At 46.9% G+C, this 17,319-nt stretch overlaps 1 protein-coding gene across 3 annotated transcripts in view; it reads right to left on the reverse strand.

Annotated features, from left to right (window-relative positions):
- The window catches only part of PDE1B (phosphodiesterase 1B), a 37,030-nt gene that overhangs the window by 5,044 nt on the left and 14,667 nt on the right, over positions 1-17,319 (reverse strand). The window contains exons 1-10 of one of the 3 annotated variants that reach the window (XM_056797984.1): positions 16,480-17,319; positions 10,982-11,074; positions 8,172-8,285; positions 7,053-7,235; positions 6,406-6,472; positions 5,918-6,034; positions 2,471-2,611; positions 1,697-1,797; positions 1,453-1,578; positions 1,152-1,253 (exon numbers count right to left, since the gene is read on the reverse strand). In XM_056797984.1, the coding sequence (XP_056653962.1) occupies positions 1,152-1,253; positions 1,453-1,578; positions 1,697-1,797; positions 2,471-2,611; positions 5,918-6,034; positions 6,406-6,472; positions 7,053-7,235; positions 8,172-8,285; positions 10,982-11,074; positions 16,480-16,532 (1,097 nt within the window). In that variant the 5' untranslated portion in view covers positions 16,533-17,319. The remainder of the gene's footprint in view (positions 1-1,151; positions 1,254-1,452; positions 1,579-1,696; positions 1,798-2,470; positions 2,612-5,917; positions 6,035-6,405; positions 6,473-7,052; positions 7,236-8,171; positions 8,286-10,981; positions 11,075-16,479) is intronic. The other 2 variants (XM_056797986.1, XM_056797985.1) reach the window with 2 other exon arrangements.

Here is a 17,319-nt window from a genome sequence, read left to right on the forward strand (position 1 = left end):
GGAGGAGAAGAAAAGAGTGGAAGAAAGCCTAGGAGAGACTCTGGCATGGGGCTCAGAGAGGTGCTCTCCATCCACACCCAGAGCCATACTCAGTCTGAAGGACCTCAGGCACTGGGGCACATTCCTCCTCCAAACACCTCAGACTGTCCACATACAGGATAAGATAAGACGTGGGCATATCCACACACATATACTCAGATATGTACATATGCATAGGTTGCATTGTGTTCCATTGAGGTATGTGTGTGCATGGACATATAACATATGCTCTGACACAACCCACGTACAGGCTCAGATTGTATTCATAAACTCTAACACAAAAAAGCATCTCGGATTCCATTTGGCAGGGAGCTGCCTGTGTGGAGATGCCTTCATCAATGCAGATCACTATCTGTGATTTTGAGAAATCCTGGGGATTCCCCTGAGGCAGAGACTTAAATGGCTTGCCCATATGGATTTATATGGCTAGGAAGTGTCTGGGGTCAAATTTGAATGCAGATCTTTCTGACTCCAAACCTAACACTCTACTCTTTTCTCTGTCCACCCCAGCTCTGGCCTTCCCCAAACACGCGCACACGCACACACACACACACACACACACACACACACACACACACACACACACACACACACACACTAAACATTAAGCCCCTACAATGTGCCAGGTGCTGTGCTAAGTGCTGGAGAAACAAAAAGAGGCAAAAGACAGTCCCTGCACCTATAAGAGACCCAGTTCTGCACACAGAACAACCATGCACAAAAGGGGATGTAACAGGAACATTTGCACCCTGCATTTCTAGGATGTTTTTATATGTCCCCAACTGGCCCTTTGGCAGAGCTCTATGGAGTTCAGAGCTCAGATTCTGATACAGAAACTGAGAAGACTTGTCCAAGATCATTTGACTTCTGGGTAGTGCAGCTGAAGCTAAAACCCAGGTCTCCAAGCCCCTAGATCAGGGTCTTTTCTGCTGGGTCATAATTCTCCCTCACACAGGTAGGCTTCTGTGTACATTTGTCCACACCCATATCTATATATCACATAGATACATATGAGGGATATTTTCACATAGGCACTTGGACAGATACCACATGAAACTTCCCATTGCTGTAGCCATTGCTCTGCCCCACCAGGCTTCCCCTGTTACCCTCACCTCTCCAGTTGCTGCAGGGAAGTCTTCATGGATTTGACCTGCTGAAAGTGACAGGACATGTCTGTAGCCAGCACCATCTCAATGACCAGGGATCGGAGTTCTCTGTATAGAAAGACAGACAGACTTCAGACCCAGCTCTAGCGTGGGGAGGTTGGGGGAGAAGGATGGAGTGGAAGGACTGGGAAATGGACAGAAAAAGGAAAGGACCCATCATCTGAGCCTTATAGAGCTCTTTCCTGCCCCCTGGATTCCCCAAAGAGAGATCTAAAGCAAGGAAAGTCCCAGACAAGTGGTCACCCACACAAACTCATCCTTGGTGAGATTGATAAAGATGTTCATCTCATCATCCTGCATCATTCGGAAGACAGAACTAATGTGGTGGTTCTCCAGCACTGAGCGGTCATTGTACAAGATGGCGCATTCTGACCTGGATGCCAAAGGTCATGTGCATCAGCCCCTTGCCATAGGAGGGCAAGAGCTCCCAAAGTCCTTGGCCCTCCCTAGCCCTCCCTCTTCCCCCCACAACCCAGGCCCAGGCCCCTCACTTGGTCTGGATGTGGAAACTATTGGTGGTGCCCGTGTGCTCATAGTCATGGATGGCAGCAGCGAAGATGATGGCCAGGACCTCAATCTCCGACAGGCAGTGCTGGGGAAGGGGGGGAAGGAAAGGAGAGGCCAGGTCTTTGGGATGTTGGGGGGGGGTACCACAAGAGCTGACAGAGTCCTCCTCCCCAATAACTCTCAGGCTACCTACCAAGGTATCCCTTCCCTACTCCCAGCCCCCTGGGGAACTCAGCCACCTTCACCTCCTTCTGGAAGACCAGCTTTTTTAAGTTAAGGGAGAGCATAACAGCTCATCATTGCTTTCATTGACACTACAGTCCTTAATGTAATTTTAAGTTTGAACAACTTAAACCACACTAAGACTTTTGGAACACCTATAAGGGACTTTCAAAGAGCTTTACAGATATTTTCTCACTCACAACTCTGGGAGGTAGGGTCCATTGTTATCTCCATCTTACAGATGAAAAAACAGTAAGCATCTCAGGCTGGACTTGAACTCAGATCTTCCTGATGCCCAAATATATATCACCTCCACTGTTTCAGGTTTCCTGACATTTCAACTGCCCAGACCCCCCATTCCCTGTCTGCCTTCCCATCCTACCCACACCCATACTCCAGCCAGTCTGAAGTCCTCGGGGATCCCACTAAGCTAAGAAACAAATTAGAAACTTGAAATCCCCACAAGCACATCACACTGCTGCTGCTGTATTCTATGTCTGACTTCCTCTGGGGACTGGGGATTCAGGGACACCTACCACCATCCCAGTGCGAAGGAGGAAGCAGTGGACCGTCTGAGTGACATCAGCAGCATGGATCTGGTTGTGGTAGGGATTTTTGTACTTCCCATAGCCCACCTCTAGGGCATCCAGGAACGTCATTAAGAACACAGTGGGAATCTACAGCAGGAAGGATGAAAGTGAGACTTCACAATGAACTGTCCATATGTACATACATACATATGTATTGGTTCTAAGGCAAAAGAACTCTAAGGACTGGGCAATGGAGGTTAGGCGACTTGCCCAGGGTCACACAGTTAGGAAGTATCTGATGCCAAATTTGAACCCAGAACCTCCCATCTCTGGGCCTGGCCCTCAATCCCTTGAGCCACCCAGCTGCCCCCTAGAGAAGAGCACAGCCACCAAAGGAAAGCCATCACGACTTTGGGAAAGACTTTTTTATTCCCCCATCCCTCCAACAATAATATTCACTCAGTTCAGCTGCCCCTAATTCTGTCCTTATTTCTGTCCCATTCGACAGAAAGCTTCAGCAGAATAAGGATTTGAGGGATCTTCCTAATCCTGGGATGATGACAGATTGCAGAGAGTCCCTAAACTTGGAGAGGAAAATTTTGTTCTTTTCCCTACCTTTGGGTGTCTTTTGGAACTATCTGTATTTTTATCCAATCTTTGGTATTTTATTTTCTGCATTTAAAAGCATTACTCAGAAAAGGCATCCTCAAGCTTCATCAGACTATAAAAGGGATCCACCAACCATGACACACAAAAAAGTCAGAGAACCCTGCTCAAAATTATCCCCACCATCTGAGAAGGGGTGAAGGGAAAGGTGAACTGAGGCTGGATTGATTTTTAGGAAGAGTGAATTGGAATTGTGGGTGGGGGAGTGAGTGAAGAATAAAAGGAAGATAAAAGCCTCAGACCTATTTCTCCCTCCATTCAGGCTTCCAGACCCTAAAGCCAAACCCCCCCCCAAGCCCTGGAGGGCTGTGCCCCAAATACAGGGAATTCAAAAGGACGGTCTCCATGGCAACCACCCAATGGTTTTTGACGTTGCCATGGTGTCCCTTGGGGGTGGGAGGGTGGGGAAAAAGAGAGGGGAGGACCAGAGGGAGGCCGGGTGCTGAGAGAGGGAACAAAGATAAGAAAAGAAGGTTCCCACCAAGGTCTCCACAGTTTGGGGGGAGCCCAAAAGAATGATACTCAGATAGAGAAACCCCAGAGCAGAAGAGGGCCCTGGAATCTGAACTCTAGAGACAGAGGGGGATCCAGACAGAGCCCACACACACTTTGGTCTTTTTCCCCCAGATGCTTCATGCCAGTGTGATCTCCCAAGAGTTAGAAGCAGAATTTAGCAAGGACTTGGTTTCTGGTTTGGGTTTGGGTTTTCCAAAAAAGAGGTTGTGAGGGGTTTCATCAACTGCCTTATGTTTCCATCGTTCTTTGGTTCACAAAAACCCTTTGGGCTAAGTAAGTCAAGCATTAGTATCTTCTCCATTTTTAGATGAGGAAACTGAGGCTTAAAGAGGTTATATCACTTGCCCAAGATCACATGACTAGTAAATGAGACAACCAGGACTTAAGAGGAAGTCCAAGTGCCACATGCGACTAGAATCTGACATTCCTGCCTCCTGGAAGTGGGGATTAGAAGAAAGGAAGCATGGCTACAGCAGGAGGGATGAAGGTCAGCTCACAAGGAACTTTAACCATGGACTGTCATACTTTTGTACAAGAGTCTCCCTGACCCAGCGAGGCAGGTGTGGTGTGGCAATGGTCCAAAAGGACACACACATACATGATTATTGAATCTGTCTCTTTCTCTCTCTCCTTCCCCACCTCCTCCTCTCCTCCTCCTCCTTCTCTCTCTCTCTCTCTCTCTCTCTGTCTCTCTCTCTCTCTCTCTCTCTCTCTCTCTGTCTCTCTCTCTCTCTCTCTCTCTGTCTCTCTCTCTCTTTGTCTCTCTCTCTCTCTCTCTCTCTCTCTCTCTCTCTCTCTCTCACACACACACACACACACACACACACACACACACACACACACACACACACGTGCAATCTAGCCTTGTGAAAGCAGAAAGAGAAATGGATTCATTTAACTAGCCCACTTGGAAGGGCTAAGTTCCTGGGTAGATTTCTCCACCTAGATCCTTGCCCCAATCAACCTCCTACAGCCTGGATACTCGCACAGGGCACCTCCCTAGAAGCTAGCATCAAGCTTCTTGGTCTCTAAGTTTACCAAACAATCACCATAACAATAGCTCCACCCCTTTGAAGCTCAGAGACAGCCTTCCTCCTGCCTCATCCTCTCTCTATAAACACACACACACACACACACACACACACACACACACACACACACACACGTTTTTTCCAAATGTCTTTTCCATGAGGATGAAGATCTTCCTGCCCAAATTCCCAGGAGCTACTCTCTCTCCTCAGGGACCCAAAGGAGGAAGGGCTTTCACCCCCCCCCCCCCAACGCTTCTCGCTGGGCCAGCTGCTCAGCAGACTTGGCTCCAGCTCCTTCTCTGCACTGATTCAAGCCAGCCTGGGGCTTTCTCTTCACAAAAGTTTCTTAGACAGAGACCAGAGCTTGAAAATGACTCTCTTTTGCTTCTTTTTTTTACTCAAGAAAAAGGTCTCCTGGAGAACATCTGGAGATGGTCTCATGGGTCCAGATGGCAACATCTGGCATCTGCCTTCAACTAAAGCAAGGGAAAAACCTGAGAAGAGAAGCCTGGGAATATCCTAGGGAGAAGGGAGCCCCAAAATCCAGCCTAAACAAAAGAAGTGAAGACAAAGCCCTGAAAAGGTTTCGAAGGGAGAATCCCAGGAGGAGAGGGCCCACTGTTCTCCATTACCAGGAAAGGCAAAACAGTAGAGTTGGGGTTGACATAGCAAGAGATGGCAGAAATGTTAGTTTTCAAGTACTGGTCAAGGTTTAACGAAAATGCTAAGAAAATTTCCTTCCCTGGAGGTCTCTTAAGAGGGGCAACTTGGTAGCTCAGAGGCTAGAGAGCCACACCTGGAAATGGAAGGTTCTGAGTTCAAATCTGGTAGATAGGCTACTGGAGCAATCTAGGGGTCAGGGTTGGGGAAGGAGCAGAGCGGGGCTAGGGTATCCCTCATTTCTAGGTATAGACATTCTTTACCAGAACAAATAGGGTTTAAAAAATTGGGGAGTGGGGCAGCTGGGTGGCTCAGTGGATTGAGAGCCAGGCCTAGAGATGGGAGGTCCTGGGTTCAAATCTGGCCACAGACACTTCCTAGCTGGGTGACCCTGGGTAAGTCACTTAACCCTAATTGCCTAGCCCTTGCCATCCTTCTGCCTTGAAACCAATACACAGTATTGATTCTGAGACAGAAGGTGAGGAGTTTTGTTTTGTTGTTGTTTAAAGAACAAGAGAAATAAAAGAGGGCAGGTGAGTGCTACTCCAAAGTGAAGGGAATATGAGGAATTACTTCTGACCTTGAAGCGGCTGATGAGGTTGTGTCGAGTCAGCAACTCAAAGACAATGGTCCTCAGGGCATGGTCATCTGCCACACGGTTCAGGGAAAAGACATCGAAGCACCAATGGTCCAGGGTCTATGTGAAGACCACGGGCTAAGTGGACTAGGAAATGAGGTTATCCCAAACCCATCCCATTGGAGGCTCCCAGAAATGGAAGGTGCAGTGGGAATCCCAATGAGCAGAAAGGAGGAGGGACAAATAGAGGGGAAAAAAGTAAAGCCACGCATCTCCTTCCTTGGACATCTTTTAGCACAGGAGAGACATGGAAGCTGGTTTCCATGGAAGGGCTCAGCCTCCTTGAGGAAAGGAAAGATAATGGGAGAGCTAGAGAGAACATGCAGGAAATTGGGGGATTCCTCTGAGAGAGAGGTCAATGGATGGAAACTTTGATCCTCTCCCTTCTTTCCTAACACTCCTAGTTCCCTACTAGCTTCCTAAAACATCACCTTGAGACAGCTGATGACTGCATTAGAGTAGGTGGGTCCCACGGAAGTGTAGGTTCTCCGGAACATCCTGGGGAAGGGAGAGGAAAAAGTGTGAAGAGGGGGATCCATAAGAACATGATGGCTAGAAGGATATTGTGAAGGGTAGTGGGTATGAGGGTCTGTCCTGAGAAGAAGGAAAGCCTGACTTGATGGAATGGGGGTGAGGCTGGAGAATGAAGGGTGGTATAAAAGAAAGGGAAGAGTGGTTAAGGGTCTGTGGCTATAAGAAGTAAGGTAAATGAAGAGAGGTCTGAAGCACGTGTGAGGGTAAGAAAAGAAAGCTGAGAGAGAACATACATATATATGAGGAAAGGGGAAGGAAGGAAGGAAGGAAGGAAGGAAGGAAGGAAGGAAGGAAGGAAGGAAGGAAGGAAGGAAGGAAGGAAGGAAGGAAGGAAGGAAGGAAGGAAGGAAGGAAGGAAGGATGGAAGGACAGGAAGAAAAGGAAGGAAGGAAGGAAGGAAGGAAGGAAGGAAGGAAGGAAGGAAGGAAGGAAGGAAGGAAGGAAGGAAGGAAGGAAGGAAGGAAGGAGGGAAGAAGGAAGGAAGAGTCAGAGGGCCTTAGGAGAAGAGGGAAGATGAGAAAGTGATGTAGGGAGGGGGCCTCACCGCTCCACAAATATCCCAGCCTGCACAGCATGGACAATGCTTCGGAATTTTGGCTTCTCCTCAGCTCGTCTGCCCTTGGCTCGAGCTTGTTGGGTGAAGGTGGACGCCAACCAGTCTCTAACCTCTGAGGGTACTGCATCTGAGCGGAGCTCCTGTAACTCATCTTCAGTGTCCAGTATTTGTCTAAAGCCCAGGACAACGAAAAAGAAATGGACAGAGAAATATCACTTATGTGTGATCACCAGGACCATCCCATACTACCACCACCTCCATAGGAATGCTAAGAAGTATAAATCATTCCTACACCATTTTTCTTGTTTTGTTTCAGTCTCATTCTCTCTTTCTATGTCTCTAGCTATTCGTTCCTGTTTCCATTTGTGTGTACATGTGTATATATGTACAGATATGTGTTTGTGTGTACATGTGATTTATACATTGTGTTGTGTGTATGTTCACTTGTGTGATTGTTGTATTGCATGCTGTTTGTGTGTGTCTTTGTGGGAATGTGTGTGTGTGTGTGTGTGTGTGTGAGAGAGAGAGAGAGAGAGAGAGAAAGAGAGAGAGAGAGAGAGAGAAAGAGAGAGAGAGAGAGAGAGAGAGAGAGTCTGTATTTTTCCATGTGTCTCCATCTTCCTTCCTTCCTCCCTGCCTCTTTGTTTCTTTGCTTCTCTTTCTTCTTTCTTTCTTCCTTCCTTCCTTCCTTCCTTCCTTCCTTCCTTCCTTCCTTCCTTCCTTCCTTCCTTCCTTCCTTCCTTCCTTCCTTCCTTCCTTCCTTCCTTCCTTCCTTCCTTCCTTCCTTCCTTCCTTCCTTCCTTCTTTCTTTCTTTCTTTCTTTCTTTCTTTCTTTCTTTCTTTCTTTCTTTCTTTCTTTCTTTCTTTCTTTCTTTCTTTCTTTCTTTCTTTCTTTCTTTCTTCCTCTGTCTCCCTAGATCCTGTCTCTCCCTACTCTCTGCCTTCTGCCTACCTGTGTCTTTGGTCAGTATCTCTCTATTATCTCCAGCTGCCTTTGTGTCTCTGGCTCCTGTTCCCCATTCTCTCTGAAGCTGCCTTGCCTCATGTCCCTACTTCCCTGTCTTCCACTCAGCCTCCTTTCATCTGTCTCCCCTTGCCTCCCCGCACCGTGTCTCATCAATGTAGACTGCTTCCAGCAGTGAAGCCGTGTACTCCAGGTTCTTCTTCAGCTCCTCGATGTTCACTTCCCCATTCTCTAGCTGCTTTACCATGTATCGGAGCCTGCAAGAAGGGAAAGAGGAGGAGGATGTAATCCCAATCCAAGCATTCTCCCACACTGGGTCCCTGGCCCAGGCTCTCTATCAGGGGCATTTGGTCCCAGAATCCTGCAATGCTTAGCCTGGCATGTGACTTATCCAAAGATAAGGTGAAGTCACAGACTGGCTCCCTCCAGCTTCCATATCTCTGTTCACTTAGAATATGCCCACAAGTCCACACAAATCGACATAATGGACAAAATGGAATCAATCATAACACCTCACATTTGTATCAAATTTTCTACCCAACCACCCAATGAGGGAGTTGATAAAAGTTATTATCATCCCCATTTTACAGATGAGGAAAATGAGATTCAGAGAGCTTGAATAGCTAGACTAGTCATCCAGCTAAAAAGAGGCACAGCTAATGCTAGAACCAAAGTTTTCACACATGCAGTCCAACTCTGTTTTCTTTACAGTACATGGTCTCTCCAAGTGTAGCCTGTGCAATAAAGCCTCTGGTTCTAGTCCCAATTTTATTATTATATCACATTGAGCCAGTCCCTCCTGACTCAGTTTCCTTATTTGTAAAATGTGATTGATCTCTAGCTCTGCTCCTGCTTCTCTAACCTGACCTGCATCCCCAAACCAAAGAACAAGAATGAAAACAAATTCCTTCAGGATTTTAGAATAACCACTTAACAATTCCACATACTTTGTGGCTTACAAAGTACTTCCCTCACCACCAACCCAGAAAGCAGATAATTCACTATGATAAACCTCAGTCAATCCACTTAGCACAGGGCCTGGCACTTAAGTGCTTAATAAAGGTTTATTGACTGATTGATCCTTCAGTGACTTGTCCAGGGTCATGCAGCTAGCAGATTTCAAAATTAATTCTAGCTAGGTGGGTCAGTAGATAGAGAGTCAGGCCTGGAGATGAGTGGTCCTGGGTTCAAAGGTGGCCTCAGACACTTCCTAGTTGTATGACCCTGGACAAGCCACTTAACTCCCATTGCCTAGCCCTTACTACTCTTCTGCCTTGGAGCCAACACTTAGTATTGATTCTAAGACAGAAGGCAAAGGTTTTTTTAAAAATAAATAACAATCAAAATTAATTCTGGATCCCCAAGACATCAGACTCCAAGGTCGGTCAGTGTTCTTCCCAGCACGCCCCATCTGGTTTGAGATGTTTAAAAGCGGGTAAATCTGATGGTATTAGAGAGATGGAAGCCCGATTGAATGGGAAGATGAGACCGACTTCGGAGGAAGGAGAGATCTGAATCAAAACCTGCCTCTGGGCTCCCTCACTAAAGAACCTTGGGAGATACTTGGGACTCTGGGCATGAGACCGAAATCCTGCCCCTCTCTGAGCTTCAGCCTCCTCGCTGGTACCCAACAGAGATGCTAACCCTCGTCACTCGCACCCAGGCAGGGAAGGATTCAGAGGCTGAAGGAGAGCATTGAGAGTTGTAGGGAACTTCTTGGATTAAAAAAAACAACCACAGATTTGGACCCTCAAACCCCCTCTTTAGAAGCACCAGGCATCGTTAGGAATCCTGCGTTAGTCACAGCCACCTGAAAATCCAGCAGAAAGAATGCTGGGGGTCAGGGGCATCTCCTGCACTCGCTAACAGTCCTTCTGTCTGGAAAAATGTTCCCTGTGGGGTACAAGGATTTCCAAGCCTCTGGGGCCCTGCCTCGGGCCTCTACATGGTTAGAACCGGCATGCATGCACATACACACAGTATACATGCATATCACATATACATACTAATGCCTGGGCATGCACCCTATACCTGCATACACACCATATGTATGCACTACACCATACACTGTGTGTATATATACACACGCACTATACACACTACTTACATGTATGTATACACATAGCATACTACATGCAGGCACATGTATGCCCTGTGCATAAACATGCACTTCACATACTGTGTATATGTACAACACATGGTTGTGTGTGCATTGCTACATGCCTACATGTGCACCATATACATGCATGCCATGTATTATTTACATGAACATGTACCATATACCACATACACAGATATATGCATCATGAGCATATAGATACACACCACATGCCATATACATGTAGGCATGTAATGCATGTGTGTATGCCACATGTATGCATTATTGCATACCTGCACTGTGAGCCATATGCATATACACATACACTCCATACACATACATGCACATATACACACAGCAATATTACACATGTATACCATGTATACATGTATACCAAAAATACACATGTATACCATGTGTGTATACATACAACATACTGTGCACTGTGTGCATGTGCACCATGTGCACACATATGGACATGTCACATGCATACATGCACATACATGTATATACATACCATACACACACACACACCAAACTGCTCCATCCTGTCAAAGCTAACACATTTCCACTCCAATCTCAGCCAACCAGCAAAAGAGCATCCTGAGCTTTGAGGAGCCAGTTCTGTGTCAGCAATTATCCATTGGGGTTGAGTCACTGCAGCCATCCCCCTGCCTCTGCAGCACCCCCACGCACACCCCTCTGAGGTGCACAGGTGTGATTTGTTCCTGTGTGGTTTGCTGGTGTGGGGATGAGAAGTACCCATTCTCCTGGGGGCTCTCCCTACAACCCGATCTCCTGGCACCCATCTATCATTCCGGGGCCTTGGCCACTGCAGGAATCTTGGGAGCTCACCATTGAACCTCAGAGTTCACCACTGGCCCAGACTTGGAGGAGAAAGGGAAGGGGGAATGCAAGGAGCCTTTTCTGGTCCAATCCAGAGGAGATCTTCAAGAGGGAAATGTTCTTCACCCTCTAATCCTCCCCCAAGAGTCTGGGATGGGCTGAGGGATTGAGGGATCATCCCCATCAGGCACACATCCTTTCCCACTGAGCCGGGAGGGAGGAGACTGAGGTCCAAGTAACCTCATGAGTCAGGGTAGGGAAGAGAATGAGTCAGGGAAGGAGGCTGAAATCTGCTTTCTCGAAGAGGATGGGGGAAGGGAGGGAGGAAGAACAGTTGTGTTCCTTATCAGAAATCCCTCTAAAATCCTGGGATCCCTTGATTCCCTGGGCTAAGAAGCCACATTCCAAATAGCCCCCAAATCTCCTGACTAGGCCACCCCCAATCAGCATTTCTGGAGGAAAGGGGGAGAGAGGTGATAAAGGAAGAGGGAGAAGAGAGGGGGGAGAGGACACTTCAGTTAGAATCCCCCTGCCTCTGCCTTCAGGAGTGATCCTGAAATCTGGCCTCTGGCCTTACAATGGCACCATTTCTTATGGGGAAAGAAGAAAGGGAGGAGGAAGAAAATGTGGGTGAGAGGCTGGAAGCTCCTTCCTGATCCCCTGCTCAAGCTGGCCACAGATAAACACTTGGACTCAGGAAGGAGCAATGGGCCTCCTGACCATGCAGGGAGAGAGCCAAAGGCATCTCTCTGGTGTTCCCTCTACAGAGTGCAAAAGAGCAGGGGAAGAGCTTTTTCTTGCCTTCTGGGACCTTCTCTACCCCTTCCCAGGCACCCAACCCATCCTGGGCTGCCTATACCAGTGGGGCTCCCACCCGGTTTCCTATGCAATCAGAAACCTCCAAAGCCTCGAGCCTGTCTTTTAGCCCTCCCTGTCCCAAGCTGAAGGTCAGTACCCTTGCTGGGCTAGGAGGCAAAAGTCAATTCCTTTGGCCATTCTCGGCTATTTGCAATAGGCACCTGGCTATTGTTATCCAAAGAAAACTGACAAGACTAACCAAGCCTATGTATGTATGTATGTATATGACCATATTTCTCCTCCCCTTCAAAGCCCCTGTCATTTTCCATCCAAAATCAAGGTAGATGTCATCAAACCCAGGACCTAGAGCCAGTGGGGGTAAAAGACCCAGAAATATACCTGCAGGGTGCTAGGGGAGGAACCAATCTGCCTCAAGGCAAGATAGGAGCAATGACTCCTGTACCACAAGGCACTTTCCATAAGGCCTTAAAAGCTGGACTTCTTGTGATAGAGACTCTGAGGCTTTGAGGAAGAGGATCTGTGGTATGGTGAAAAGAATGCAGGGAAAGGCAACCAGGTAGCTTAGTAGATAGAGAGTCAGGCCTGGAGATGAGAGATTCTAGGTTGTATGACCCTGGGCAAGTCACTTAACCTCAACTCCCTAGCCTTTACCTTGCTTCCACCTTGAAATTGATATATAGAATCAAATCTACAGGAAGGAAGGAAGGAAGGAAGGAAGGAAGGAAGGAAGGAAGGAAGGAAGGAAGGAAGGAAGGAAGGAAGGAAGGAAGGAAGGAAGGAAGGAAGGAAGGAAGGAAGAAAGGAAGAAAGGAAGAAAGGAAGAAAGGAAGAAAGGAAGAAAGGAAGAAAGAAAGAAAGAAATGCTAGATGGAAGATTTGGGTTCAGATTCCAACTTTGCTACTTACTTAAATCAGAAAGAAGCATTTACTAATTGTTTGCCTCAAACAAATCTCCTTATCTCCGAGGACCTCAGTTTCCCCTCTGTAAAAGGTCTCCTATTACACAATTCTGGTATGATTAAGGTTTGAACTGCATCTGATTTTAGTCAGAACTGGCTGCTGAAACTCTGCACCAGCATACTGATGTGGCGTCGTTATAATTCTATCTTCCTCATCCTGAAAAAGCCTTTCTGGTTAATTTTTGGAAACCAGTCCCCTTTTGCTATTGGTCCATGCTCCCTGGACCCATTGCCCCATCAGTAATGGGACAGCTGCCACGGTAGAGTCTTTGTATGAAAACTGCATGTCTACCCAGGCCCCCAGTGGCTCTGGGCTTCATCCCACTTCTCACCCATAGTACCCCTCAGCATGTTGCCTAGTAAGATGGTAGAGGCAACAGAGGCCACATGCCACCCTGACTGCATCTATCCATATCCTCCTACCTGGCTCCTACCATGCCACCCAGCTGTTCTCAGCTGCACCCTCTTAGTTACCCATCTTAAAGAAGTTAAATCCTTTCTCATTTCTAGTTAGAGATCCTTCTCCAGCCACTGACTCCGTAGCCCTTCCTTAGTCCTTCCAGTCAAGGCACAATGAGCCAAAATGAGCCTGAGAGGGGACTCTAGGAGAGACCATTCTACCTTTTGGCAAGGAGAAGGAAAGATGGCCAGGAGGTCACCTGGAACACAGCCTCCACCTATACCCTCCCACTAAAACTCACAGCAACTAGGGCAAGACTTCAAAGGAGCAAGATGAGACTGAAGGTTGATCTTCAATTCACTCCACCTTCTGGTAACCAGCTCCCTTTAATCTCCTTCCTGATCCTGCCCAGAAGCTCTTGTCTGTCTGGCTCTTGCTGAAATCTCAACATAACACAGTCCAGATACACAGAAAGAAAAAGGAAATGGGTTAGAGGAGGAGGGGAGCGAGTCTGGGAAGGACAGCTAATCAGGAAGGTTCAGATCCCAAACATGGTCCTTCCAAGGTCATCTCATCCATCCTCCTGCCAGGTACAAGTGTGCAACCTGTTCTCCTCTCCCTGAAGCCTTCTAAGGAAGAAGTCTTCACTTCCCCATCCCCCAGAGTTCTCCCTTCACCATGTTCTGGGTCAAGAAGACTTTCCTGACATCTATGTTTGGCCCTCACCTGTTATCATTCCAAGCCACTCTCTTTGGTACAGCCTTCAAATAACAATAGTTTCCCCTCCTCTATAAGGCAGCTAGATTGTGCAATCGGTAGAGTGCTGGGCCTGAAGTCAGAGAGCCTGAGTTCAAATCCATTCTCAGACACTAGCTATGACTCTGGGCAAGTCAATTAATCCTCTTTGTCTCAGTTTCCTTATCTGTAAAATGAGCTGGAGAAGGAAATAGCAAACTACACCAATTGCCCTGCCCAGAAAAATCCCCAAATGGGATGCAAAGAGTCAGTTGGGACTGAACAATTCTATTGAATGACAGCCCTAGAGAATCTTCAAGGGTCTACTAATTTGGCTTTCCCTCAGATACTTCTTTCCAGGCAAAAGAAACTCAGCTTTGATCATCTGAGTCCTACTTCTATCCCTCCATTTTAATGTTCTTCCTAGGCTCAACTTTCCCTTCCCCAGTTCACTCCTCTTCCTTTCTCCAATTCCATATTCTCTCCATCTTCACCTCCACCCAGTTCAATCCACGGACCTTCCTTCTTTCTATCTGCAGCACAACTAGGTCCCTCCCCACATCACTGACTGGATATATGAGTTGGGAAAGGAAGTGTAGAACTAGTTGGACTGAGAGTCAGATCTGAGTTCAAGTCCCAGTTCTACCACAAACTAGGATACAAACTCTGAACAACTTACTTCATCTCAGTCTTCCCATCTGTAAATTCTTTCTGCAGATTTATATGGAAGCTTTTACATTTATTTATATCATACCACATCTATTTATATGGGACTTTTCTCATTTCTATTTTACAGATAAGGAAACTGAGCCTTTGAGGGGTTAAAGTGACTTGCCCAAGGTCTGTGATTGAAATCCAAGTCTCTCCTGACACCAGAACCCCAACTCAGTCACTAAAGTCCCTTCTAGCTCAAGAATTCTATAAAAATATAGGCTCAATCAACAAACAGTCATTAAGGGCTCACTCCTCACTATCAGGCACTTTGCTGAGCTTGGGGGTTAAACAGAAGTTCAACAGTCATTAACCTTGAGGAGCTAATACTCTAATGGACCAGAAATCATATATAGGTTTATTCCAGACATGTACAAGTAACAAGGATACTCCAGAAAAAAAGGGGGAACCAAGAAATGTCTTATAGAGAAGGGGGCAGCTCAGCAGAACCCTGAAAGAGGACACCCCCTGGTTCTGGGAGGCAGATTGTTGATGGGAAGACATGAGGAATGGGCATCTTAATAGTCATCTTAATAATAATATAACTAGTCATAATGTGTAAAGCAGTTTATAAATATCATCTCATCTCATCCTTACAATCACCTTGGGGTATCCCCATTTTAGAGATTAGGAAATTGGGCCTAACAGAGGTGAAGTGACTTGCTCAGGGTTACACAGTAAATATCTGAGGTAAGGTAGCTAAATGTCACAGTGGATAGAATATTAGACCTGGAATCAAGAAGACCCATTTTCAAATCCAGCCTCAGACACTTTCTAGCTGTGTGACTCCAGGCAAGTCATTTAACCCTGTGTGCCTCAATTTCCTCATCTTTAAAATGAGCTGAAAAAGGAAATAGCAGACCACACCAGGAACTTTACCAAGAAAACCCCAAAAGGGGTGGCAAAGAATCAGGTACAACTGAAAATGGCTAATTAAACATCTGATGTGGGATTAGAATTCAGGTCTTCCTGACTCCAAGTCCAGCAATAAGAATGAAGATTATAAAGGATCTCAAAGGACATCTAATCAGCTAATCAAACAACAAATATTATTTGTTCACATATTATATGCCTCTTATTATGCTTGATCCTGGGGGTACAGGTACAAAGAATGAAACAAACCTACAGATGTAGAAACTGAGGTCTAGAGAGGTTTAATGACTTGCCCAAGGTATTAAGTAGTAGAATTGAATCTGAACTCAAGTCTTCTGATTCTAAATCAAACACTGATCTAAAAGTGTCCAGTTCAGGGAATTTGCTGGAGAAGAGCTCTTGTTGATTGAAATAGACCCAAAAGAACAGAGAACAGGACATAAAGTTCTGAAAACCCTATCCCTTAGAGAATACCACTTTCTCTTTAAGGAACGTTTCCTCTAGCCCCAAGTCCTCTATTTCTCTGAATCCTCTACTATCTAGACTTTCCTAAATGATTGTAGAAGATGATCAATAAATATTTGTTGCCTATTTAAACCAAAGAGCTTCACTAACGGTAAGCCCCTGTCAGGTCAGGGCACTGTGAGGACAAAGCATGAGCATAAACAAAGGGTTATTTTAGATTGGGAGAATTTGGGGGTACCTTTGAAGTTTTGCAAGCCAGGTGAGGGAGCACAAGGGCTCTAGATTGGGAAGGATAAAGGAACTAGGAGAGTGCGAATTGACTGCCAGAGTGCCAGTGAGAAAGAGGGGGAAAGGGGGAAGTAGGGAAAAGTTGAGGGGCAGGAAAGGCAGTCAGGAGTCTGGATAAAACAACTGCCACACTCTCGGTGTGTCTTTTTCACCAGCTGCTAGAAGCTGTTAGGCTTTGGCTCTCACCCAACTTTATCATAGGTCTGGCTTACAGGGGGACCTGCAGCCCCCCAACTATTCTCCTTCCCAACTCCTACCTGAGGATGGGGCCCTGAAGATGACTCCTCTGCACAGGTATAGGGGTGGCCATGGGAGTCAAATCCCTTCACTGGAGATCAAAACACTGCCCTTGGGGCCATCCGGCCCCTAAGGGAAGTGGCTCCCCATCAGCCCCTAGTCTTCCTCTCTGAGTCCCCTTGTCAGCAGGGTTTTGCAGAGACAGAGGAGAATTCTGGGGTTGGGAATAGAAAAGGGCCAGGCTGCAAGAGGGTGGGGAGGGAGGTGGTGAGTGAGACCCAGCCCACAGGAACTGGGTGAGAGGCCTGGGGATGAGAGGAAAGTTTCACATCTGAATCAGGCCGAAAACAAGAAACTGTTTTCAGAAGAATCCCAGAAAGGACAAAAATAGCCCAGCCCAACCCAGCTCCAGACAGGGCACTGCTCTTCTTTAGGGAGCAGGGAGAAAGGCAGGGAGGCTCAGGAAGCAGGGACTGAAGCAGGGAAGAAGCCCAAGAAGCCGGGCTGCAGGCTGGGGAAGGATCCTCTGAAGCGCACATCCAGTGGTACAGCAATCCTTTACTTGGCTCGAGCCCCCAGACCTAACCTTTTGCGTCTGGAGACATTGTAACGGGCTTTGTCACCAGCTAGAAGGAGAAGATGAGACTGGAGGCTGAACTGCCCCCCCCCCCCCCACCTGAAACTGGCTAGCGTTGGGAACGAAATTAGAAGTAACCAGGGGGTTTCCTTCTCCGTTCCATCCAGAAGAAAGGAAGGGAAAGGGAAGGAGATACATTTGGCTACGGTAGTGTTTGTTCGGGGGCTACAGAGTTGCGGAGTCCAAGATTTATTCAGAGACTGGAGGAAAGAGGTCCCCTCTT

Source organism: Monodelphis domestica, chromosome 5 (genome assembly GCF_027887165.1).
Source record: "Monodelphis domestica isolate mMonDom1 chromosome 5, mMonDom1.pri, whole genome shotgun sequence".
NCBI lineage: Eukaryota > Metazoa > Chordata > Mammalia > Didelphimorphia > Didelphidae > Monodelphis > Monodelphis domestica.